The sequence below is a fragment of the Genypterus blacodes genome, unplaced genomic scaffold (genome assembly GCF_046128005.1).
Source record: "Genypterus blacodes isolate CSIRO-AG114 ecotype Tasmania unplaced genomic scaffold, CSIRO-AGI_Gbla_v1 ptg000021l_1, whole genome shotgun sequence".
NCBI lineage: Eukaryota > Metazoa > Chordata > Actinopteri > Ophidiiformes > Ophidiidae > Genypterus > Genypterus blacodes.
The window spans coordinates 7,405,033-7,430,947 of record NW_027466834.1 but is presented as its reverse complement, the minus strand read 5'-3'; the positions used below and the strand labels follow the sequence as shown (position 1 = coordinate 7,430,947).

At 43.9% G+C, this 25,915-nt stretch overlaps 2 protein-coding genes across 4 annotated transcripts; one reads left to right on the top strand and one right to left on the bottom strand.

Annotated features, from left to right (window-relative positions):
• Window positions 1–614: 614 nt before the first annotated feature.
• On the top strand, window positions 615–17,481 carry elmo3 (engulfment and cell motility 3). Of its 2 annotated transcripts, XM_076142097.1 has the most exons (21): window positions 615–875; window positions 5,330–5,432; window positions 6,434–6,474; window positions 6,830–6,902; window positions 7,949–7,999; window positions 8,263–8,432; window positions 9,334–9,433; window positions 9,536–9,687; window positions 10,944–11,022; window positions 11,781–11,831; window positions 12,012–12,134; window positions 12,332–12,454; window positions 12,572–12,676; window positions 12,787–12,895; window positions 12,995–13,131; window positions 15,582–15,745; window positions 15,977–16,089; window positions 16,170–16,274; window positions 16,377–16,456; window positions 16,549–16,629; window positions 16,722–17,481. In XM_076142097.1, exons 2-21 carry the CDS (start codon window positions 5,355–5,357, stop codon window positions 16,932–16,934), a joined length of 2,148 nt encoding a protein of 715 aa, XP_075998212.1. In that variant the 5' UTR covers window positions 615–875; window positions 5,330–5,354; the 3' UTR covers window positions 16,935–17,481. The 2 variants fall into 2 exon arrangements, with proteins under 2 accessions (XP_075998212.1, XP_075998213.1); XM_076142098.1 differs by lacking the exons at window positions 615–875; window positions 5,330–5,432; window positions 6,434–6,474; ... (10 more) ...; window positions 12,787–12,895; window positions 12,995–13,131 and adding an exon at window positions 13,164–14,480.
• Window positions 17,482–17,596: 115 nt separating this feature from the next.
• fbxl9 (F-box and leucine rich repeat protein) lies at window positions 17,597–23,510 on the bottom strand. 2 transcript variants are annotated; one of them, XM_076142100.1, is made up of 11 exons: window positions 23,159–23,510; window positions 22,521–22,622; window positions 22,263–22,397; window positions 21,516–21,695; window positions 20,816–21,121; window positions 20,515–20,731; window positions 20,013–20,170; window positions 19,586–19,801; window positions 19,198–19,335; window positions 18,852–19,069; window positions 17,597–18,712 (listed from the first exon to the last, which is right to left on the bottom strand). In XM_076142100.1, exons 1-11 carry the CDS (start codon window positions 23,213–23,215, stop codon window positions 18,544–18,546), a joined length of 1,896 nt encoding a protein of 631 aa, XP_075998215.1. In that variant the 5' UTR covers window positions 23,216–23,510; the 3' UTR covers window positions 17,597–18,543. The 2 variants fall into 2 exon arrangements, with proteins under 2 accessions (XP_075998215.1, XP_075998214.1); XM_076142099.1 differs by having other exon boundaries at window positions 17,598–18,712; window positions 19,198–19,410.
• Between the last annotated feature and the right edge of the window lie 2,405 nt (window positions 23,511–25,915).

Sequence of the window (25,915 nt, the reverse complement as noted above, 5' to 3'; positions counted from 1 at the left end):
GCAAATTAGGCGCAGAAAATATCCACATATCTATTGTAATTCAATACTGTTTACTAGAACTCTCAACATATTTCAGACAACCTAAAGAACAGACAGCTTAGAGAAGATGCTGATGGTTTTTGCCTGTACATACATTTTACAGAATTACAATATCTTAATTCATTAAACCTTTGCTGATTTAGTCATTTCCAGGAAAGAAGAAATAATAAGAAATGTAATGGTAAATAATAATAAGAAATCAGAAGGAACGACAGGGGGCGGCTGTGACCAACAATACACGACCCGGAACTCCGAGTTCAACTTCTTGGAAAATTGGAGGAGAACAAAACTCATCTAGTTAACAAGAGTATTCCCAGAAATTATTTTTATTTCTCTTCAAAACAAAAGCACTCAGGGTAATTTACTGTTGTCACTGAATATAGAATCATTTGCGTTATGTTAAAAGCAAAAACGCACATTAATTTATATGAAGACACTTTAATGCTGTGAGATAAAAATCAGTCGTTCATTCACCATGAATCGTTCTTTCAAACGTAATGTTCATGTTAGTGCTAAAGTCTTTATTTTGGCAATCTTAACCGGATATACTTCATCTTAGTTAATGAGTCTTGACACAAATCGTTGGGTGAGCGGCGTTCCACTATTTCGCGGTGAGTGAACAACTCCAGCCAACCCGGAACTTTTATGTCAACTAATCGTTCATGAAAACTTGAGGCAAGAAGTTTCATCTCTTGTTCGGTTAAGTTTAAATGTGTCTATAGGTTAAACTCTTTCTCGGGACGGAATTAGCTTTACCGGTGGAAGAAATAGACGGCTGCAAATGTTTCTCGCTCCGGTTTGTGCAGGACAGTAGCCCTCGACTTCTTTTCAACCAGGTAAGACGCAATAAAAGAGTTAGAAGCTTTGCAGTTGAATCTCACTTCTGTTTCTCCAATCTGTGCTGCGATCTGTTCAGGCTTTGGAATTAGTTGTGTTTGTGGGTTTACCTTCTTTTCACTCATGCATGGAGTTTATTCTTTAAATCACAGTTTACTCTGAGTTGTTGGTCATTGCAGCAGCACATACATACCTTAAGTTTGCACTGGCTTTTCACTCTTTATGGGAAAGAGATGACCAAACAGAAGGCTCTGTTTAATTAATCTTAATAAAAACAGAACAATAGTAATGCACTATTAAATCGTCTTTCATACTTAATTGTAGCTATGGTGACCTACATATTAATGCACAGTAAACCATTATGATCATACGATCCATTACTGTTAGTGATGTCCTTATTTTTTATTTTGTCATGACAACAATTAAAAAGTACTATGGGAGTAAGTAAGGAAGGCAACATGTCCTCCTATTTGAAAAAAATGGAACCGACAAATCAGCTTGTTTTACATGATTAACGACAATGACGAAATAATCAACAAATCCATTGTTGTTTTCTTAGTTTTTTTGAGTTATTTTCATAAACGTCACGTAAAAATCTCTCTCTCTCTCTCTCTCTCTCTCTCTCTCTCTCTCTCTCTCTCTCTCTCTCTCTGTCTGTGTGTGTGGCTCCCTGTCAGGTAGGAATTTGAGGCAGCTGAGAGCTTCCCCCTCTGCACACACACACACACTTGGGAGGGGGGTGTCAGCATAGGGGGTCTCAAACACACTTGGGAGTCTGCTGGTTCACAAAGGTCTGGGTGTGCTTGTGGTCTTCTGGGAGCATAGACACCTAATGAAGCAAACTGCTGATAGAAGCACACACACACGCACAGAGAGAAACATAAATTTTAAAGTAATATGTTGTCTGCTACTAATGTCTGAGAATGACTGACAACTGTGACCGACCAAAAGAATGTGTTAACACAGCAATGTTTACATTTATATGAATAATTTGTTAACCTATAACTGTCACAACACCACATTTATGTCATTTCTCATTCATTCTTTAACAGTAGATTGAGTGGCATTGGCAGCTACTGAATACATGAATAGATTGTTTAATAAATTCATTGTTTTAGCCCTCAAGTAAAAACTAGATTCGAAGCTGATTCAGCTCCAAGAAATTCACATAATAGTGTACTAGTGTGTGTGTGTGTGTGTCCCACTGTTATGTAATAACTTGAAGTTTACAGTCACTACTACCTCATTTAGAGCGTCATAGTTAAAGAACACATTAACGAATGGCTGTAGAAGATCATGAGTCAGTTGTGGTTTTTCTCATTTAAAATATCAATCTAATAACCCACACAATGTAATAAATAGATATTAAATTGTTAATGCTTTTTGCTGGAGTCATTTAGGTGTAGACTTGTAACGCTTTGGCTTCATCTCAAAAGCAGACACATGCAGATGTTGCTGTTTCAGCTTCCTCTTAATTCGGGATTTTTACAACAGGCACAGGCAGGTACACACACTGACACGCTCACATGAACGCTTACCTGCAGTTGGATATTGAGAGGAACCACCCCACCCTCGGCTTGTGGCTGAGATAAGAAAAGGAAACACCTAAACGCATCAGCATAGTTTCTGCTGAGACTCGTTAGTTTGTATGCGGAAATGCAACAGATAAGTTTAGTTGCTAAAAGTGTTTACCTTGCACGCTTGCTTTGGCTGGAAGACAGTACAACACTTTGAACAGTTATGTATAGAAGTGTATTATATCAGTTATAGTAAGTGAGCAGTTAGCTGTCCTGTGCTCGGTTCTGTGGCCTCTGAGACGGTCTGGACAGGAGTGGTATCCAGTGGTCACAAAGCTTGCCGCGTGTACAGACAGGCCATGAACGTTTAGGTGTTGAGCTTCATCATCTGCCCAGGAAAACACTCAGCTGAAGCATTTGAGCTCTCTGACTTTGGTAAATAGCTTTCTGGAAGTCGACAGAAGTACAATATGTTACATGAAACACAACGAACGTGCTTAGATCAAATATGGCAGTGGGCAGCAAACTTTACCTTAATACACACATTTGTTTATTAGGGTGGGGGGGGGGGAAAGGATCGAACAAACAACATGCTCTCCTTCCCTTCAGTAGTAATAAAGTAGATTTTCTCTTATACAAGTGAGCGCAGGAAGAATAATATTCTTATAATATTTCCAACACGGAAGGCCGGTCGGCTCTGTTCAGGTTACTTTGGCCCAGTGCTGCAGAGAGGCGAGCACACACATCACACTCATGGGGATTGTCGTCAATCACGTGCTGATACCAAGCTATCAGTGTTACTACCCTGTAGGCAGACACACACACCAGGGCGGAAGCAAGTGGACTTTTTCCCCTCAACTTGTGTGTCTGCTGTGTGAAATCAATGATGGGCAACAGCATTTAGAGTGGTTTAGAGAAGTGTTGCTTGATTGCGTGATTGAGAAAAATTTGTGTCTCCTTTCCGCTTTAGTGCCTCTGCTTTACCGGGCTCTGTTCCATCCACAATGTACTTTGCACTTACTGGACACACAATGGATGTGTGACACTAACTCTATGCTGTAACCAAGGCTATGTTACACAGTATTAATTACAGTGCAAGCTACACGCTCAAAACATGGATGCTCTAAATATTCCACTTGTACCCAGGTACCAGTGTAACAAAGGAGTATTTGCTCTAGTTTACTCACATATTTAGAGCTACACATCTAAACATAATAAGACATAAAAGGTTTGGCTGCTACCACTGATGAATGAATGTGATCAACACATACATCAATACTGATTCACTGTATTGTTTATCTTTTAGGCTCAAGTTAATATTCTGTGAAAGCACCTGTCGTTACCACCACAAAGTATTATCAGATGATCACTGTACATGTATACATTACAATTACAGACTACAGCTGTAAGTTGGACTTTTTCCCCAACCAAATCCCAGTTTTCCTGCCAAGAAGCCAAACACACTGCCTGTTCTCTCACACAGAACATGTTTGCAGCTTCTGTCTTCTCACATTTCACTCTGTACACTCTGCTGTCGTTTCATACCTGAGAGAGAAAAGGCATTTCCTCCTGCAGCGTTCTCATAAAGCAACAAGTAGACTTGGTTTCAGCTAGAGAGACATCAATAAGTCCGATCTTTTTCATGTTAAGTCTTAATTATAGTCCTCAGACAGGAACACAGATGAAGCACGAAGACAGCTGCTGTTATTACACACATTTCATTCCATTACCTGGAATTAGGCCTTGAATTTACTGACTCATAAGCTGCCCTGCAACAAAGCTACATTCCCTCAAATCTCTGTAAGATTAAAGCCGCAAACTGCTCCTTGTATCCGTTGGAGTGACGTGACTGAGGTACATGAGATACAGTAACCATGTTGGCATCTCCTAACTGCCCGCTTGTGTGCATGTTAATAGTCCTTTTGATCTTGCTTATTAAATACATCTATAATTGCCTTTGTCCTGCTGGGCAAGGTTCATCTCAGCTTTTAGTCTTGCTTTGAAGGCGTTTTATCAGAGAAGACGCAACCTCGGGGCAAGCGAGGTGAGAAGGCGGCGGCGTTGTTGTGGTTGTTCTGACAGGGTTAATGCTTTGAAACCGGCAATAAGTGGGAGAACTTTGTTTAGGAAAGAGAAGTGATAGTATGCAGAGTATCGTAGAGATTGTGCAGGCAGGGGTGTGTTAATCATACCATACACAGGCAGGCACAAGCTCGGCCGCCTTTCAGTCGTCATGATCTCACGGAGAAGAATTTAGATCCAACTGCATTGTTTCCATGTGCCGAGAGGGAGAGAAAGAGAGACGGACAAGGAAGGGGGGGAGGGTTGGAAGCACAACAACAGCCTCTTCTGTATCCTCTGGGAATGCTATCTGAAGGCCGAGGAGGAAGTGTGTGTGTGACGTGTGTGTGTGTGAGAGGGAGAAAGAGAAGGATAGTGTTTTAAATGTTAGAAAAGTGATAAATGGAGAGAAACAAAAAGTGAAAGAATGGGTTGAGTTGCGAGTTCACTTCTGTATAGGCGGTGCAACTGAAAGAGGAACAAAGATCGGCACTGCGGCATGAAATGTTTGTAATGAGTGTTTGAGCTCCAGTAGAATGATCAGCAGGGAGAGATGTTTTAATGTGACAGCCTATTGTGCTCTAAGATTACAGGGCACTCAGAGACCACATACCTCCAACCAGGCCCAACAGTCTTCTGGATTTATATTGGCAACAAAATCTGAATCCCTGCTGACAGAACGACAGGCAGACATCAATGAAAACAAAACTTTACAACTAAAAACTGAAGAACAAAACAGCTCACTCGCCTCACAACTGTGCAGATTTAACCGCTAAAGATTCTCCATTGCACAGCCAGTAAAAGTGATGATATGTCGGCAGTTGTGTTGTGATGAAGCAGCCGTTCCGTTGTTGACTTGACCTTCTCTCTTACAGGCAGAGAGCAGGAAGAGGAGCCAACATGCCTCAGCAGAAAGACATAGTGAAGATAGCGATCCAGATGCCTGGAGCCTATCCACAGCTCATACAACTGGACCAGGTACACACACACACACACACAGATCATACATTCCCGCTTTCTGTATGCAGGGAATTGCACCTTTCATTGTTTTTGACAGAAGGTTGTTACTACTTACTGAGTTTCTAACTGGTAGTGATGTTCATGCATGAATAGGAGCTCAGACGTTACGATCTGTATGAGTTTATCCTTCCACAGCAGCATAAAACGTCTGATGCTAAACTCTGTATTTTGGAGCTGTTCCAGATCGTAAACATACTTGTGTCACAGGCCCCCAGCTCGCTGGAGGGCCGACCACAGAACTTCCTGCTGAGTTAATGTTCATGCCTCGGTAAAACAAAATGCTCAGTAAACATAACCATCTGAGTGAACATGCGGATATTGGACATTTTATTTTGCAACTGACATTTGCCCTCGGACTGCGGAAAGCCCGAAAGAACAACCATGCTCATACCAGCTTAAGTGTAGTGTCAGCAATGGCTCCAAAAACACCCAAAGTGCAGCCCTGACCTGTCTTTATAATTGTAATAAAAATGTATAAATTCTATAAGTCTATTGGCCCAGCTATATTCAGGGGAACGTCTGATTGGTTGACCTCCACGGTGACCACTAATAACAGAGCAGCCAGTGGGCGCACCGCACAACCCGAGGACATTTGATTGGTCGACCACAGGGCTGACCGCTAATAGCAGACTAGCTGGGACTCAGACATGGAAGTCGTCTGGCTTTTCTATACACACCGAACAGCATCTGGGCACTGGCAGAGTCGTGTTCAGTGGCAGGAGAAAGCGTAGGGCAGCGCTAGGATTTCCTTCCCTCAGCAAACAATGTTTACAGCCAAAAAAGAGCGACTGTGGAGCCGCCGTCCGCTTACAGCATGTCATTACACAAGTATGTGTTCACGCCGCGAGAAAATAGGGCTCTCTGCTTAAGTCCTGTTGTTATGGCTGCACAAGCAACATGGTCAGGTGTGTGTTTCTATGTGGTGTGGTCTGACCGCATTCTGTTGTGTCTCTGTGCAGAAAAAGCCTCTTTCTGCTGTTATAAAGGAAGTCTGTGATGGGTAAGTTGATGGTTTGTGTGTGTGTGTGTGTGTGTGTGTGTGTGTGTGTGTGTGTGTGTGTGTGTGTGTGTGTGTGTGTCTGTCTGTCTGTCTGTCTGTGTCTGTTGTCTGGTGTGTGTGTGTGTGTGTGTGTGTGTGTTGGACAGACTGACAGAAAGAGACGGATAGACAGAGACAGACGGAGAGAGAGACAGACAGACAGACAGAGAGATGGATAGACGGAGACAGACAGAAAGAGAGAGAGACAGAGATGGGTAGACAGAGGCAGACAGACAGACAGACAGACAGAAGGTATTTTAAGATTGTTTTTCATATTTGTATTGTTCTGCTTGTGTGTGTGTGTGTGTGTGTGTAGCTGGAACCTCCCGGGCCCAGAGAACTACGCTCTGCAGTACGCTGACGGAGTGCAGACGTACATCACTGAGTCGGTGAGTCACCCCTCCGTATAAATATCAGCTTTTGCCTCCAGCAGCTCTTAATCTAGGCGCTCATCTTGAAGTGATTAAGCCTGAGGCCTGAGTCACTTTCACACAGTGGAAGGAGGAAATGATGCACACGCTTAATGCCATTAAACTGTGTGTGTGTGTGTGTGTGTGTGTGTGTGTGTGTGTGTGTGTGTGTGTGTGTGTGTGTGTGTGTGTGTGTGTGTGTGTGTGTGTGTGTGTGTGTGTGTGTGTGTGTGTGTGTGTACGTGTGGGATAGCATGAAAAGGAAGAGAGGGAAAGTGAGAACGGAGCAGCTGGAGCTTCACTCAGCTGCCTGGTGTCAAGTGACCTGAGAGTGTTTGCTGCTTTCATCTGTTGACCACAGTGTGTATGTGTGTGCGTGTGTGTGTAAACTGTGATGCAGAGAAACAAATGAATAAAGTGTAACGCTTGTTAAAATGCCCTCGGCCCCCGTCCAAACCGGATTACTCGCTCATGGGTTTAATGTGTTGCAGGCAGGTAGTGTTTCCTATTGACACTGAGGGAGGGAGAACATGCAGACATCCTGTGGCCGCCCTGCCCCCATCCCTCCCCCATATGTCCTGTCACTCTGGACAGCTGCCCCCCCCCCCCCCCCCCCCGATGGAGGAGAGTGCAGACTGAAAACTCTTCTTGTGTGTGTGTGTGTGTGTGTGTGTGTGTGTGTGTGTGTGTGTGCCTGGGTGTGCCTGGGTGTGCCTGTGTGTGCTGTTAAATCTTGAGTTTTTCTTCACTTGTTGCTTGCTTGCTCATTTTCCTCTTCATCTGGTACGTGTGTACGTTGTATCTGTGTGTGTCGCTCTGCTTATCTGTGTGTCTGATCTTGTAAGCAGTGTATCTGTATTACCACATCTTCTTTCCTTGTGGCCTTGCGATCTCTTTTAATATGTGTTATTATTATTTAAGTGTATGTTTTACTGCATCCACTATGCAGTCTGCGTGTGTTTGTGTGTTTGGGTTTTGCAACATCTTGAAAATATTTTCCCCTCTGCTTTGTTTGTGTGATGTAGAATCGCCTGGACATTAAGAACGGTTGCATTCTGCGTCTGACCAGGGCACCGGTGAGTCTAACATCTCTCTCTCTGTCTCTCTTAGATTAGATTATTTCCGGCCACCGGGACCACTGTCTGAAACCACCATGGTTGTTATATCCTGTACGATATTAAACCCGGCACCAGTTTTGCGCGCGCGGGCGCCGGGAACGTCATGAAGAACACGTTTTTGCTTTTAGATTATTTCCGGCCAAAACTTAAGTTTGAGAACCACTAGTTCTAGTGGCACCGTCACCGTCATGCTCACTGTTTGTTTGTCGATGTGAACGCAGGGCCGCTGTGCTGAGGACTTGTACAAAGGCATCCAGAGCTCAGACAACGGCGTGCGCTGCGACTCCCTGAAGACGCTGGCCAGTGTTTCCACAGATGTGACGTTTGCTCAGGAGTTCATCAGCCGGGACGGACACCTCTTATTAGTCAAGATTGTAGAAGACGCTAACGAGTTAGTACTGTGTGTGTGTGTGTGTGTGTGTGTGTGTGTGTGTGTGTGTGTGTGCGTGTGTGTGTGTGTGTGTGTGTGTGTGTGTGTGTGTGCGTGCGTGCGTGTGTGCGTTTGTGTTAAGTACAACCACTGCTCTGTAAATACAACCTCAGTTCCAGTGTGTGAGAGTAGGAGTGAAGCATATGTGATGGTTATTGATTGAAAATGAATCAACAACAGTTTTGATGATCAATTAAATGTTTCAGTCATTTATTTAGTACAAAAATCCAAATACGTATTTGCTCATTAGTGTCTCATCTCTAGTGTGACGATTTACTGCATATGTGTGTTTAGTAAGCAAATGAAAGATCAATTTGTCAGTACTTTTTGAAACAATAATAGGCAAGCGTAACCCTTTTTAGACCTCAGATAATATTCTTGTTAAACAACAGTAAAGACAGTTTATGTGTGTCTGCGCATGCAGTTTGTTGCTTGGCTCCTATGGAATGTTGTTTTTTCAGATATCAGCTATAATGAGAGTTAATGTTGTCACTGAACATGTAGCAGCATATCCTGTACACAAAACAAACCTTCTGAATATGATAACAGCCACAAATAGGAGCGGCGTAGTATATTTATTTATATATATTCTGTAGAAAGAGGAAGACGAAAGAGATAGGCGATTTTCCTTGAACTTCTCGTTATTCTTTCAGTTTTACTTTTTGTTCCTTTTTAAAATCCATTAGTTGCTAAATTCTGATCATTCCGTCTTGTTCACATCCTGTAGCAGTGGCAGTTCCCTGAATCCCAAGTACCCCAGGACATGAAAAAAGTATTAAGAACACTTTAAGATGGCGAGAGTTTGTGTGCCAGTGTCCATAATATGTTTCTGTGTGTGTGTGTGTGTGTGTGTTTCTTTCAGGACTCCTATGATAATGACCCACACACTAACAGGCTTCATGGAACTGATGGATCATGGTATTGTCTCTTGGGAGAACCTCTCTTCTGTCTTCATCAAGAAGGTGCTCTGTCTATCTGTCTGCCTGTCTGTCAATCTGTTCTGCTTCATCACCTTTTTACTAATTGTTGTTTTCCTCTGTCTCTCTCCTTTTCCCTAATTTCAGATTGCCAGTTTTGTTAACGCAAAGGTGGCTGATGCGTCAATCCAGCAGGTGTCCCTGGACATCCTGGAGAGCATGGTGCTAAGCAGCCACAGCCTCTTTCTGCAGGTCAACCAGGAAGTCACTCTGGAGCGGCTCATCGCTCACCTTCAAGTGTAAGTAGGCTAAACACAGTCATGGATCACTGCAGATGAATATTTACTGAATATGCATATCTAAATCATTACATTTATGTTTACATGGAATTTTAATTGACATGAAGGAAAATAACTGATTGAAGACAGGCAGAAAGCTGTAACCTTTCATAATAAGGGGGTTTCCATCCATCTGTTTCTGGCATATGCATGGAAATACGTAAATGTGAATTCTCTGAATTTTATGTAAAACTTTTTATGCTTGGCTGAGGTGAGAAAAGTTGCTGTATCGACAGAAGTTACGCGATAGAGGTTGATGCAAACTGGTTTTGTGGTACTTTCCACTTCGTCTTCCACTTCCACAAATCCTCCTCATATAATTTCCACTCACTTTTACACGTCCCACTCCACCAAAAAGCCAAAATGTAAAGAATAAAAAAGAATGGTGCATTCAGGTGACCCGGGCCCAGGACGGCTTTAAACGTGTTGCAGTGTGAATCCAGCTATGAAGCCTTGTTTGATGTATGTTTAAAGTTATTTCCAGTGCCGTTGGTAACATCCCTACACTCTTGGTGGCACTGTAGGCCAGTAGCTGACGGAAACACACACTGGTGAACTTTACTTCCAAACTCCTTCTGATGGGAAATCTGCCTGAGTCCTGTATAAGAATGGAGCTGTGTTTGCATGCAATACAGAACAACACGTTTCATTGTGTTGTGATATATCCGCATGTTGATACATTATCTGCAATTCACATCCAGTTAACCCTGTGCATGCAACGTTTTGCATAATCTTGACTCTGTGACCGGATCTCTGTAGGTGAGTCATTAGGGAGTCAAAGAGGCTCCATATATCATTAAAAATAACTCTGAACTTGCGTAGGCTGTCGCTGTCCACATTCCTACTGCAGGTACTCATTTATGGAAAAATATTAATTGTTGTTCTAAAAATCAAACTGAATTCTGGCAGCATTTACACATTGCATTAGCATTCCTCACCGGTTTAATGTGTATGGATACAGGAGGTGTGAGTCCAAAGTGTCCAATAATGGAAGAAGCCAAAGCCAAATATCGTTATCTGATCCTCAGTGAAGTGAAAGAAGACATATTACCACTCACTTCCTTGTAATGAGAACAGGAGTACCCGGGTGTCTGATGGCCCCATTTGAAGACTTTACCTGACAATAATCCTTTATATTCACACAATTCTTCTACCCAAACACACCTCTCTACACAGTTTGTCTGACACACTCCCTTTTCCTCATTGATATGTTTCAGGTCAAACCAACAGATCCAGACTAAAGCCATGGCCCTGCTGATGGCCCTGCTACAGACGGCAGGAGATGCAGACAGACAGGTGCAACGTCACTCTTCTTTTTTCTTTTCTCTGCGATACACCACGTAGATAAATGGGCCTCTTCTCATCTGGTGTGTGTTGTTGAGGCCATACTGGACATACATACATCAATTCTCAGTCATCTTTGACCCGATCTGTCTGTCTGTCTGTCTCTTTCAGCTCAAGTCAGTGAGACAAAGCCTCTCTCTCTCTCTCTCTCTCTCTCTCTCTCTCCTCTCTCTCTCTCTCTCTCTCTCTCTCTCTCTCTCTCTCTCTCTCTCTCTCTCTCTCTCTCTCTCTCTCTCTCTCTCTCTCTGTGTGTCACTGTCCTGCTCTCATTCTCAAGGAACAGTTCTGTCTTTCAGCCCCCTGTCTCTTTATTCACACACTGTTTCAGCTGCCCCCTTTTGTCTCTCTCTCTCTCTCTCTCTCACACACACACACGCACGCACACACACACGCGCACACACACACACACACACACACACACACACACACACACACACTTCATTCCTCATCTTAGGTCAACAAATCCTCCCTTCTTATCAGTCCAATCCAAGGAGAAATCAGTCTCCAACAAAAGGAGGTTGGGTTGGAGATGCGTGTACCAGCAAGTGTAGATTTCCTCAGAGGTCGAATACCCACACAGAGGAACCCTCGTCCCACCCACTAGCCTTTTTACTAACAGTGTATCGCCACCCCATGGTAGACATGTGTCACTTCAGCACAGCAATGTTTGACTCATAGTTCATCTCTTCCTTGTGTTCTTTCTTTTCCAGGAGCTGTTTGCTTTCCTCACAAAGAAGAATCTCCGTCAGTACATTTATAAAGTAAGTACTCTTCTTATTTACATTAACATCCCAGTTCGTATTTGCTTTAATACTTCTGCCCCAAGCCAAATTGTTCAAATGTCTTTGAAATGAATGTCTCAATTGTGAAACATCACTGTTTTACACTTGTGAATGTGAATAAATCATCACATTTTGTTCATTTTCTGAATTTTTTTGCAGAATATCATCCATAGTTCTGCTTCGGTCGGGGATGAGATGGCTCACTACCTCTATGTGCTGCAGTCGGTCACCTTGAATCACCTGGAGCCTCGTATGAGGACGCCGCTGGACTGTTACAGCCAGGTGAGCACAACACTGCAAGAGAGAAAACCTCTGCAGCCTCAACGACATTTGTTTTATGGCGGAAAAAATGATAATAGCTTGGAATGGATCTGGTTCACATTCTGCCAGAAAACACTTACACTCACACCCTCACAGTCACACAGTAGTGTCTTGGATCAGAAATATAAATGATCCCCCTCTTTGGTCTGCCTCTTCAGGATCAGAGAGACATCCTCCACGGTTTGCGTCAGGCGGCGTTTGAGACGGAGAGTGAGAACAGTCTGAGCCACGAGAGACGACGCTCGCTCTGCGCAAAGGAGTTTAAGAAGCTCGGATTCTCTGTACGTGTCTGCCGTCGAAATCTAACCTGGAGATTGTTTACATTTTCATTTCTTCCTTAACAATATGACCCATGTCTGTATTACTGTGAGTGATATGTTGCCTATATTTCCTTTCAGAACAATAGTAACCCTGGTCAGGACTTGGTACGGACTCCGCCTGGACTTCTAGCTCTGGACACTATGTTTTATTTTGCCTCACGCTATCCTGATGCGTACAGTCGGGTGAGCAAGTTTAATGACATCACAACACATCAATGAGAGTTATTTGTGGTATAGAGGCTTTGATTGTGTCCAGCTAAACTTCCATTTGCTATTGTTCCCCCCTGCACCAGTTTGTCCTGGAGAACAGCAGCAGGGAGGATAAACACGAGTGTCCGTTTGCCAGGAGCAGCATCCAGCTCACGCTCATCCTGTGTGAAATCCTTCGAATCGGGGAGCCTCGTACGTACCTCCTCACTCTCCCGTGCACCAGTATTCGTCATAACCCGGAAAATCTCTTCGTACAACTTTCCCTTTCACCCTTTTCTTTTCGGCCTTTAGCCTCAGAAACCGGGTCGGACTACCATCCCATCTTCTTCAGCCAGGATCGCCTATTAGAGGAGCTCTTCTGCGTGTGCATCCAGCTGCTCAACAAGACCTGGAAGGAGATGAGAGCCACGCAGGAGGACTTTGACAAGGTGCAGTAGCCTGGCACAGCGACTACGGGTGGGGGCGGGGCTTAGTCCAGGACAGGATCAAGGACATAGTCTGCTTCCCACTTTGGTTACATTCTCATGACATTTGGATGTTTGATCTATTTGTAGACAAAAATAAACTCCTAGAATTTAGCAAGAAGTTTAGTTTGGGCGCCGGGTAGAAATCTGTTACCTTCATCTAACTGTAAGCTTTAGACACGGCATGTGTATCACAGGAAGTGAGGCCTGACACACAAACCTCATCCTAACTAAGAGCCTTTTAAACTTGTTTTATAGTCGGTTTATGTTGTGTGCAGAAACGGCACCATGGCAACTTTGTACGGCTCCTTTCTCATGCTAACAACCACTGGCCTGCCTCCCCAAACATTACAACCATAATGTCGTATTTGTACTAAGGAGCTAGTTGGAGTCTAGACATAAGCAGCACCAACTCGTCTGTGTGAAATATTGAGACGGCTCCAGCTTTTGTCCCGGGCTGCGTTTCAGCGTCGCACAGCCGTACAATCGACAAAAGCTCTCGCTCCGTAGTCACAAAACTGGGTTGACCTTTTGACCTTTCGGGCACAGGCCAGTGTCCTTAATGCCAGGCGAGCAGACTGGCTTTTGTTTTCACCAATGGCCCCCTTTTTACCCAGGGTGCTTTGGGGTAAGGACAAAGAGGCATTAGGTGGATAAAGGGAAGCGTGGTGGGCGGCAGAAACAGAGGGAGCGGGAAGAAAGGACAACAAAGCCATCAGGGCATCAGCAGTAATTACACAACAACAGAGAGGACCTCTAGAGACAATGTGAGGGGGCGGAGGGGTGGAGACGGAAGGAAGGAGGATTCGGTTCGTTTTGAAGTTCAGTCAAGTGTTAGACTCCAACCGGTAAATTGGTGTTTGGCGCCTCACTTGACTTTGATGTGTTTCTTGTGCTGTTTGTGTTTGTGAGGCTGCTGAATGCACTCGTTCATGAATACACACACACACACACACACACACACACACACAAAAGTATGCCACAGGGTTCTAGGGAACAGAGACAGTTGCTAGTCATCATTCCTATTGGCTGGCTTCGCTAAATGACAGCGAGGGGCCGGACAGTAGAGTGTGTGTGTGTGTGTGCGCGTGGGTGTGTGTGTCGGTATATGTGGGAGTATCAGGGTGTCTGTTTACAAAACACTTCCACCTCTCCGGTCACCTCTCTCTCTCTCTCTCTCTCTCTCTCTCTCTCTCCTCTTCATTCCTTGTCATCCCTCTGTCATTCCATTCCTCTGAGTCTCCATGACGAGCGGAATTCAGATTCGGGCATTTTAAACATTTGTAGGTGGACTTGAATGGAGAAAGATGGAGGTAAGATTGCTCTCGCGTTCTTCCCTCATCGAACATTGTTTAATGAGTTGAGTGTACCTGCTATGGATTCAGTTAAAGAAACGAGAACATATGATGAAGTGACATCACAGTTGCCGTGACATAACGCTTGTGTGTGTGTGTGTGTGTGTGTGTGTGTGTGTGTGTGTGTGTGTGTGTGTGTGTGTGTGTGTGTGTGTGAGTTGCTGGACAGTGAGGTTATTTTGGCTCAGGGGCTTCAGCTGAGCGTCACAATGTGAAACTGTAGTTGGCTGTTTTGTGTCACTGCCTGTTCACACAATATTGAATGACGGTCTGTCTACATTTCCCCTTCTGCTCCTCCACAGCCACACAGATGGACGAGCTCTCTCACTCAGTTTGTTTGTATTAGAACCCCTTCACGGAAACCAGTTTTTGTTATCTGATCGCCTCTGGGAGGAGATCTTTCTTCTTGTTGATCTTTTGTACTGTAGTTCCTTATATCGCTCCACTGCTGAGGTCGCGTTACGTGTGAGTCACTCATTATTCACGGTTTATCAGTTTGGGTGCGAACAGGAGTGATGTAGGTCAAAAGGGCTCTGACAGAGTGTGTGTGTGTGACAGAGAGGAGAGAACAGGGGCAATCAGGTTAGAGGCAGCGGAGCGTTCAAGCTTTTCTATAGATTTCCCATAATTTACGACTTTGCCCTGATTGCTCCTGAGGGGGGCTTTAGATGGGACACACAGATTGACCAACTGCCCTGAGCTGTTGTTTCAGGATGACCAAGGTCACCCTCTGTCCCTCTGTGTAAGAGTCACTCCATCAAGCCATGCAGAACACACACACACACACACACACACACACACACACACACAGGGTAGCAGAAGCTGATTTAACAACACAGCAGTTAAATCAGCAGATGCTAAAAGTGTTGAAAAGGTGTGTGTGTGTGTGTGTAAGAGGGAGTTGTAGTTTTAACATCAAGTTCATCAAATCACTATCCCGCCTCTGCTGCTACACACACTCCAAAATAACACTGGAGGTGGTCCGGTTAATTTTCCTATTTGCGCCTGGTGGTGTGTGTGTGTGTAACCTCTCCCTCCATCCTCCTCTGCTTCCCCCAGGTGATGCAGGTGGTGAGGGAGCAGATCACCAGGACGTTATCCAGCAAGCCGACCTCCTTGGAGCTCTTCAAGAACAAGGTCAACGCTCTCAACTACAGCGAGATCCTCAAGCTGCGGCAAACAGAGCGGCTGCACCAGGAGGAGACGCTCGCTCCGCCCGTGCTGTGAGTAGCAGCGGGCTGTGTGTGTGTGTGGACGTGTGGCGGGTGTGTGAGAAGCATCAGATTATACTTATGGCCTTATTTCAGCTCTTTACTCTACTGGTGAAGTTCTTTCCTGCAGCGACCTTAGGCTTGGTCACCGTGGAGATGTATAGATAATATCTGGCTGACAAATTGTGGAATGATGGAATCCCACCAGACATATCTGCATCCCAATTCTGTCTCTCTCTCCAGTGAGCTCAAGGAACGCCTGAAACCGGAGCTGCTTGAGCTCATCCGCCAGCAGAGACTCAACAGGCTGTGTCATGGGACTCTGTTTAGGAAGATCAGCAGCCGACGTAGACAAGGTGAGACGCACATGCAAACACACACAAGCACGAGCTTTGACTGTGCTCTGTGTGTCTAATGATGGGCTTGTTGTTGACAGATAAACTATGGTACTGCCGCTTGTCACCTAATCACAAAATGCTTCACTATGGAGACGTGGAGGACGACTCAGACAACCCGGCCATTGAAACACTGCAAGAGAAGAGTGAGTAGGGAAGAGTGTCTGTGTGTGTGTGTCTCTGTGTTTACCTGTGATGAAGAAAAGAGGTATTGAATACTGTCTGGGGTTTTTTTCATGTCTGTTCAGTTCCAATAGCCGATATCAAAGGTTTGCTGACGGGAAAAGATTGTCCTCACATGAAGGAGAACAAAGGCAAACAGACAAAGGTCAGCAGCACTTCTTTCTCTTCTTTTACGAGTTCAGTCATGTCAGGATTTAACACACGTTAGAATGATTCCTGTGGTGCTCCTCACTGTAGGAGGTGCTGGACCTGGCCTTCAGCATCACATATGACGTAGAAGAGTACAGCCTCAACTTCATCGCCCCGTCCAGAACTGACGTAAGTCCCTGAGTGTGTGTGTGACTTTGTGTCGGTGTTTCCTCGCGTTTCTTTCCCCGTTAATTGTCCCGCACTCTCTCTGTCACCGTCAGTTCTGCCTATGGACCGACGGACTCAGCGTGCTCCTGGGACGCGACATGAGTAGCGAGTCGATGCGCAGCGAGCTGGAGATCCTCCTCTCCATGGAGATCAAACTCCGCCTCCTGGACCTGGAGAACGTTCCCATCCCGGACAACGCGCCGCCTGTGCCCAAACCTCCCAGCAACTACAACTTCTGCTACGACTTCAGCCTGACTGAGCAGTAGTGTATGCCTGTGTGTGTGTGTGTGTGTGTGTGTGTGTGTGTGTGCGAGAGCGTGTGCATATGGTGGAGTGTTCCTAGGATGGAATAAGCGTGTGTGTGTGTGTGTATATTATTTGTGTGGATGTTTGATATAAGATGTGTGTGTGTGTGTAGAAACCTCACATGTGCACCTCTGCACTTCTTCCTATAACAGATTTATAACCATGATTTCTCTTTTGTGGTCCGATTGAAACAAGGACCAGGATCAAACATGGAACCAAACTCTCTTCATCCACCATGTTTTTAGGTGCGAATTACAACAAAAATAATCGACTGTATTGATGCTGCAGATTTCCACGCCTGTGACCTTATAGAATGTTCCACTTCACCTTCATCCACCCTCCTCATCCTCACTCTGTCTGTCTTCAGCTGTCTGGATCTTTCCTACAGGGATCCAGTAATAACTGACAAGCACAATGCCGTTCTTGACTCATTCTGTATGGTACTTAAAGATCATTTTATAATCACTTTTATATTTCTAAATATATGATAAATTACGATACATGTGATGTTCCTGTGTGTGGCTGCTTATTTCGAGTCGAGTCTGAAGTTGCTTTGGTATTCTGAAACTAAATTCACTATCAGGAGAAAGATACTGAGATCCAACTTCAATACAAATAGTGACTTACCCTTATTGCATCATCAGCTCTCATCATTGCATCATGGGTACAGTCAGGATTGTCCTTTCAAACACTCTCCATGGTGAGATGAATGAAACACTTAGATTCACACCAACTTGTGAGTTTGCTCATAGTAAAGGAGCCAAATAGTTTGTTGAAATCAAGGCTATTTGTGATTGATTATTTATTCCACACACTACAATGCCGCCTCCTGTCAAAGTGCATCATACATTATAGTAGTATAACATTATTAATCCTTCTTTCTCCCTTTTCTTGATGAGACTTGCAATGTTGTTGACTACTTTTATGCATTTAAGGCTAACCTCATCCTGAAATAGCAGGATGAATAAATTAATAAAAGCTTAAATATAGAAAGCCAAGATAGAAAACGATACAAATCCTGGCGCTGCATGGTTCAAAGTCAACCAGATGAACCACAGGCGGCACTGTGACACGGTCTATTTCCTGGAACGTTTTAGTGGTTTGAACAACAAACGTAAATAAATACCTTTTTCGCATTCTGCTACTGCAAAACCGAAGGAATGTAAAAGCATCTGAATGTAGTTAAATTAAGACATTGATTACATTGATTTGGTCTATATAGGATTACTTGTATGTTTCTCTCTCCAGTAGCCTCGGGTGGCAGACTTCAGGATATTTACCAGTATCTCACTGATTTGAGTCATTAAATTCCAAATTAACAAACGTAAAGCAATATCTTCCTTCAAAGCAGAGACTTGTGCATGTTTAAAGTGAGATAAGATATTCAAACATAAACCTTGTGATGAGAAGAGTGTTGTTAAAGTGTGTGTTTGTGGTGCATAGGTACAGGTTGCACAGTTTGTACAACGGCTCCCACTGAAAATCTAGTCGGTGCAGAAACTACCAACTTGATTGGACTTTGGTCGGAGGTTTTGTTTGGAACAATAGTCCAGAAATCCTACAGGTGAGTCAATCATAGTGTAAATGTTCAGCCCCACATATAAACTGGCAGTGGACATTTTCCAAGAAGGGCAGCTGTGATTGAAGCAGGTCCACAGATGTTGCAGAGATGTTCTCGCACATTGAGATGTCCAGTGTCCTCAGACGCTTACAGTGCTGCCCCAGGAGAAGCAGGGTTCTGGGAAGATGAAAGTCAGGTTGGGATTTAAGTAACTCAGACTTTAAGTTAGGATTTAAAGATATACATTCTGGATTGAATAGATATCTTGAAAGCAAGGCAATACCAAGTTTGACTCCAAATGTGGAGAAGTGCTCACCTGTCAGTGATCTTGTTGCAGGATGAGAGGTATAGATGCTGCAGTCTGTGCAGGTACGGTGCAGCCTGTGCCATTCCATGGTCACTGATGTGAGGGCAGTGGCTGAGGGCCAGGCTGGTGAGGCTACGGCAGTGGCGAGCTACCGACGCCAAGCTAGCATCACCCATCACTGGCAGCATAGAGAGAGACAGACGGTGCAGGTCTGGGAAACGCACAACCTGGGTGCAAGGGAAACAAGAGACACTCCTCAACATCTGCTGTTTGTTTAGCATTTTGCATTCCTGCTATACGTGACAAACTGCTGTCCATCAGCAGCCTGTCTCTCTCTCTGTCCTCAGCCTCGCACCTGTTTGATGCTACTGTCGGTGAGTTTAGAGCAGGCAGACAGGTCCAGCTCCTGCAGCCCTTTGAGTGCTCGCAGTGACGCTCCCTCCTCCCATTTGTACATCTCCAGGTCGTCCTCTGTCACCAGCTTGGGATGCTCCTGAAACACCAAGCTGAGAGGCTGGAAGAAGCCCATGTTGCCAAAGGTCCGAGTGAATCTGGGACCCTGATCTTTCTGTAGAAATGTTTAGATCACAACAACAGCCTTGATAACTGCTACAAAAAGACTGTCAATGGGACATTAGGCATAATATTTAGAGAAGTAACAGTTGACTGTTGTGAATTTCCCTGTTGTGGGACGAATAAAGGATTATCTTCTCTCTTATCTTGAACCTGTCTGTGGCTCTCACCAGTGACGGCCTGGGCTCATCTGTTGTGGCCTCCTCCATTCCCAACAGACCCCAGTCTGTGATTTCCTCACAGTAGCGAAGTCGTAGAACAACCAGTCCCTGAAGGTAGGTGGCTATCATACGCACAGACAGATCAGTCAGGCAGATGCATGATGACAGGTCTAACTGACGCAGAGTCGACCCCAGATGCTGAGCGATTGAGACAAATGCAGAATCCTGAAAAGAGAGAGAGGAAGAGGCTCAGTTTCTTTCCATGCATTTCTGATGAATACAGAGATTAGCTCCACACACACACACACACACACACACACACACACACACACACACACACACACACACACACACACACACACACACACACACACACACACACACACACACACACACACACACACACACACACACACACACACACACACACACAAACCCTTATGTAGGTGCAATGCTTCAGACTGAGTGTCTCTAGTTGGGCTCTGGCAGTAGGAGGTCCAGTCAGGCCTTTCACTATCTCTGTGCCATTAACGTGCAGACACTCAGACAAGTCCAGACTCCTCAGGGACGGAACAGAAAGCAGCTCAGCCAGACCTATAGACAAGTGGAAACCAGAACTCTGAAGGGTTAACACCTTTTGAAGCAGACAGGAGGCTATGACAGGACGACAGTGTCTATCTGAATACCACCTGGAAGGTATTCTTGATACGTTGCTTCACAAATACGAGTAGCATTATTAATATTGTACTGAAATACAGCAAGTCATGGCTGGAGTTGGGCTGTGATCTAGTCCTGTTTACATTGAATAAGCCTTTATATTCACCCATAAAGAAAGTTTTAAGATCATTAAATTTCCTCTTAAATATATGGATTTAATAGTAATGCATTTTGGGGACTAAATGACTAAATGTCTCATGGAGCTGTGAGTGTTTAAGCACCTTTTTCAGTGATCCTCCAGTTGCGGTACAAGGAGAGGTGAGTCAGTCTCTTCAGGTTTCGTGCTATGGCTTCTACAGCCCTGCTGGTGAGCTCTGTGCAGGCGCTGACATCTAGTTTCCAGAGGTTCGGCTGATGCTTTACCAGGATCTCTATTGAGTAGTCGGTTAGCTCCTTACAGCCGTGAAGACACAGTTCCTCTAAGACCAAACCCTGAACCTGAGACGTGGGAAGAAATCAGGAATATAAGGACTCAGAATCTATGGATTATGTAGCATAAAACCCAGTTTATCGCGCCTCCACCTGTGCAACATTGCGTAGCGACTCAGGCGTGATGGAGGTTCTGCTGAGGTCCAGAGCTACGATGGTGGATTTCTGCTGCGATAACAACTTCTTCAAGTTCCTCAGTGAGAGTAACGCAGAGGAGTCCTCCACTGTTCCCACCGGGCAGCCGCGGTACGGGTCCATCTCAAAAGCAATATGGCAGCCAGCCAACGACAGGCGACTGAGGCGTGGGGTGCATCCAGTCAGGCGGTTGAACGTGACGTCAGACAGGTAGCGAAGGTCGGACAGGTCCAGCTCTTCCAGACCACACAGAGCTGAGCGAACCTGGAATGAGAGAACAACTCTTTAGGGTGGATTTGAACTGGAAATGGTACATTAGAAGCTGAAGAAGCTCTGAGGACTCGGTTGGTCATCAAATGAATAAACATGTACATTCTTATTGACGCGGTTAGCTGACTCTGCAAAGAACTGACTGTTACTGTGTCTTAATATTTATAGTATAGATTTTATCACAACAGAGTTAAACATCGATAGCCTTGCTTTATTTACTTTATTCTGTGTGTTGCTCATTATTCAACAGCTATCATATGTAGTATATGTAGAGATAAGATAAGAAAATGAGGCAAGAGGAAGTCCAAAGTCCTTGTTTTAAACAACAAGAACAAATGAGTTGAAGATCTGGTTCCAATATTTGTATTTGTATGTTCCATGTAAACACCTGCTGTCTGTGCTCCTCCCTGGAGAGGAACGCTCCGGACATGAAGAGGCTGTCCAGGCCGCGGAGGATCAGCCTGCGGAGGGAGGTGAGGCGGGGTAGGAGTGCTATCAGGGAGGCTTCTGTTACGCTGCTGCCAGGCAGGGCCAAACTCTCCAGCTGAGGGCCCAGACACACACCCACCTGAGGGGACAAAGGGGAAAGGAAACACACATGGAGGAAATGTGAGCAGAAAGAGAAACAGCAGGTGTGAATGAGGAAAGAGATGGCTTCCGTTAAACTGCCAGAAAGCAGGAGTGTGATAAGTGACCGTGTGTGTGTTTGTGTGTGTGTGATGGGGACAGCACCTGCTCACTTCCTCAATTAACAGCAACGACGGTTTATCTCATGCACACATCACCACGTGACCACGTTGTAGGTAACAGGTGAGGTTTTACGATTTATGGAAAGACGGTGTAATGATTATTAAGCTTGTATGTTCACACACACATTGTGATAAACTTGTAGGGTCAATATATACAGTAACAGCTGCTTTCAAGTGCACAGGAAAAATATGCAAGAGAGATTTTAACTAAACATAACCGGAGGAACTAGTTCTTCACACACCAGCGGCACTAGGTCATTACCACAGACTAAACTATGTTGGAGTAAGAATCCATAAGACTATTAGTAATAATACCAATATTTACACACACACACTCATCTGAATGTGAAAGTGTGCGTATATGCCAATGATGAGTGTAAGAGCACCTCTAAAAGCAGGCTCCTGGACATGCTGAATCCATCCAGCTGGCTGATGATCAGACTGCAGCGCGACTTTCCGCCCAGATGCCTGATCAGCTCCAAGGACGAGGCCGACGCTGGGAACCGGTACGTGACATTCTTCTGCTCCGAGGGAAAGAGACAAGAGAGACAAGCTGAGGATGATTCATGCAAATCCCGAACACAGGCAACTCCCTTTGGCAAACACGTACTTATAAAGGCTGCACAAAGCAAAATGTAGAGTACCTGGAAGCAAAGCTCCTGGCTGGCGTCGTACCAACTACGGCAGACAAGTGAGGCTTCCTTTCGATCTGAGGTGTGGAGAAAGCTCAGGATATAAACGATGATCTGCAGGACACAAAGACACAAAGATTAAGCACAATTACATTAGACAACGTAGAATCAGATCTTTTTGAGACTCTGAGACCAGCAGGGAAAGGTCTCTGCTGCAGTGGTTTGGAGCAACACATCCTGTAGCTCGTCAACAGCTGCAAACAGAGAGCAAATTCCATCTAATGAAACGGCTGTTGTCACTTGAAATGTCAGAGAAACTCACAACTTCCCAGGAAATGAACTTAGTAAAGGATAAGTAGACATAATAACAGATAAACAACAACCGCAAAAATTCGAATTTAAACATAGGAGTTTAAATAAACCGTTATTAGTGCACACCTGCTGACGTAATACACTAATATGATCCGATGTTTGTCATAACGCAAGACAAATATATGTTAATAATATATTTGATCCATCACGATTAAAACATACATCATTTGTATAGGGGAACTCCATTTTTATGATTTGATATCGGACGTTTCTGATAAAATCAAGGTCAACCAAGCAAAAACGGAGCCATATCTGTCATGTTTACAGATCAAACTCACCTCGAGTGGCAGCACAGGTGAGTCTGCAGCACCGTCGTCCTCACTGCTGTCACCCATCTCGCTTCCTCTAGGTTATAAGAGTGAACTTCAGCTCCAACTCCTACTAAATTAACCAGAGAGTGGTTAGTAGCATGTTAGCGTCGGAGATAAGCTAACAGGCGGCTCTTTTCTATCCTCACAATAATCGACTGAATAAATTGACGTTATTCTTGCTCATACAACGCTGGGATTCCATATCCGCCATTTACTTATTTCGTCCACTTCGTGTAAATGTGAGCTAACAAAGCAGCGCGGCCTAATGTCAACTCATTCCAACCTGTCAACCTGTCTAACTGCGATTTGACTTTAGCGGGATCAGCTGACTCGAAAAAATAAACAAGGTGACGTCATTACGCGCACTGCATTCTGTGAAATGTAGTGTATTTGCCATAGAGAGCGATACAAACGATTCCTCATTGTTATTGTAATAATGTGCAGAGATTTGGCAGGAATGTGGTAACGAAATATTATATTAACAAAAATAATAAGAACAAGAATATCAAAATAATACTAGAATTAGGTTAACCTTTTATTGGTGTTATTATTATTATTATTATTATTATTAGTAGTAGTAGTAGTAGTCGTAGGATAGCTGCTGTTAAAACCGTAAGATTTGTTGAAAAGTCTTTTATTTGGACAAAATTCACAAAGACAGGGATATATCAGTAACAATATAATGAACATTAAATGCATTATGTTATGTAAACAAAATGTATATGTATGTATATGTAAATATATATGTACAGAGTCCTATGTACACACAAACACACACACACATACATACACACATACACAAACACACACACACACACACACACACACAAACATATCTACAGATTGTCTGGCAGTTTAGAGTAGCTGGTTTAACAGCCTTATCTTCTAAGGCTGATCAATAATCAAACAATTTTTACAGAACGAATAAACAATGTTCATTAATTAAAGCTCAATCGAAATACACAAAACAGTTTGAGTGTTCAGAATGTGTAAACATGCCATGAAACTGCAAAGCAGAGCAAGGATTTTACAATACTGGAGAAATTAAAACATGTTTCATCTAAGCATAAAAACTAATATGTATGAAACATAACTGTACAATTTATACAAAGGAAACATTAACATTAAACTTGAACTGTACTGAGTCTAACGTTTCAGCAGCATGTCTGACATATAATGACTGCTACATTATTATTATTATACATTAAGTATTGGGGATATATAATTGATATGACATCGCTATTCAAATGTACAATTTAGTACTGTATATATTACTACTTATAATGTATTACATTAAATGCAGTATAGCTGTACTATTTCAAAGTAAAAGGTCAAATAATAAATAAAAACATCAGTTGGACAACTACACGACCAAAGAAATTCAATGACAAAAATAAGGCAAATTATGATTGGAAATTTACAAAAGAATCTGTAAACATTTAGAATACAACAACAGCAAAAACTGAATTTCATTTTTTTTAGCTTGGAGCAGATCCATCCAAAATTCATGCTCTTCATCGCAGCTAACAGCAAATTCACACAGGACAGACAATAGTTTGCTGTCCTTTGGAATCTAGAGTTATTTTTTCGGTTATTTGCCAGAAATGAACTGCAAAAATCCTTTACCAAAAAGGATGAGAAATGTTTGACTTGTTAAGAGGAAAAGAGGCCATGAAAGTAGCTAAATGTTTTCTAGATCAAGAGAATTTCTTAGAATTGTGGAACTTGGACATCCAAAAGATTTAATGACATAGATGAAAGCTGATGATGTCCCGCTCCCTCCTCCAACAACACGCTTTTATTTGTCTTCCAAGCGCAATCAGACCTTCTTTTCTTTCTTCTTCCCACCCTCTTTCCCTTCCTCCTCCATGCCTCCCTCCATTCTTTGCTCCTCTACAGGGAGTTCCTCTGAGTCTCTGTTGCAATGAGGTGACACAGAGTTGTTTGGGCAACGTGACGCAGAGCGAAGCATTCCGGAACTGGCAGAGGCATTAGATGGCGTGTCGACGTCTCTGTCAGGACCACAGCTGGACCCGGGAGAGGGCGCAGGCAGAGAGGAGGAGATGGAGGGCTGGGAGAGGAGAGACAAACAGATAAGGGTTTAAAAGGAAATGAACATATGTAGGTGTGTGTGTATGTGTGTGTGTGTGTTATTATTGTCCCATGCTTATTGATTTGGTTTCTCAGCTTTATGTTTACCTGTAATGAAATATTGGACTTGTTGGTCTTCTCTTTGACTTTAGCCAGAACCCCTCTCAGTCCAGAAGCCTTCTCCGTCATCTCCAGGGCCGCTCTCAGCAGTTTGGGGGTCTCTGCTCTGACAGGGGCCGTCTGGACCTTGGCCTCTTCTTTGGGCTCAGGCTTCTTTCCTTTGGCCAGCATCTTCCTGTGATTGGAGATCATCACCAGTATTGGACTTATGAACATTGTAATGAGCCAATGTCCTAGAGCTACTTTGTTATTGTAAGTTGAGGAAGTCCCACAGTGCGATTCCAAGACTGATGCGGCACAAATGTCTCTAAAGTCTATATGATTGTCGTTGAAAGACTTTGTTTTGAGAAGCTAATTGTTGTTTGAATAGGCACATCTTAGAAACATGGCAAAGAGAAGCAGCTTCTCCTCTTCTCACCTGGCCTTTTTGCGGAGCAGCTTCTTAGACTCGGGGTAGTGGACCAGAATCTCATTCAGGTCTTTCTTGTCCAGGATGAAGAGATTTGCAAAGCC

Excerpts from the sequence above, each read along its gene's own strand:
- elmo3 (XM_076142097.1), top strand. The coding sequence starts at position 5,355 with ATGCCTCAGCAGAAAGACATAGTGAAGATAGCGATCCAGATGCCTGGA. Across the intron at positions 6,903-7,948 it reads AGACGTACATCACTGAGTCG|AATCGCCTGGACATTAAGAA; the intron begins GTGAGTCACCCC and ends TGTGTGATGTAG. Across the intron at positions 12,677-12,786 it reads ATCCTGATGCGTACAGTCGG|TTTGTCCTGGAGAACAGCAG; the intron begins GTGAGCAAGTTT and ends CCCCTGCACCAG.
- fbxl9 (XM_076142099.1), bottom strand. The coding sequence starts at position 23,215 with ATGGGTGACAGCAGTGAGGACGACGGTGCTGCAGACTCACCTGTGCTG. Across the intron at positions 22,398-22,520 it reads GCCAGGAGCTTTGCTTCCAG|AAGAATGTCACGTACCGGTT; the intron begins GTACTCTACATT and ends CCCTCGGAGCAG. Across the intron at positions 20,171-20,514 it reads CTGGAGGATCACTGAAAAAG|GTCTGGCTGAGCTGCTTTCT; the intron begins GTGCTTAAACAC and ends ACTTGTCTATAG.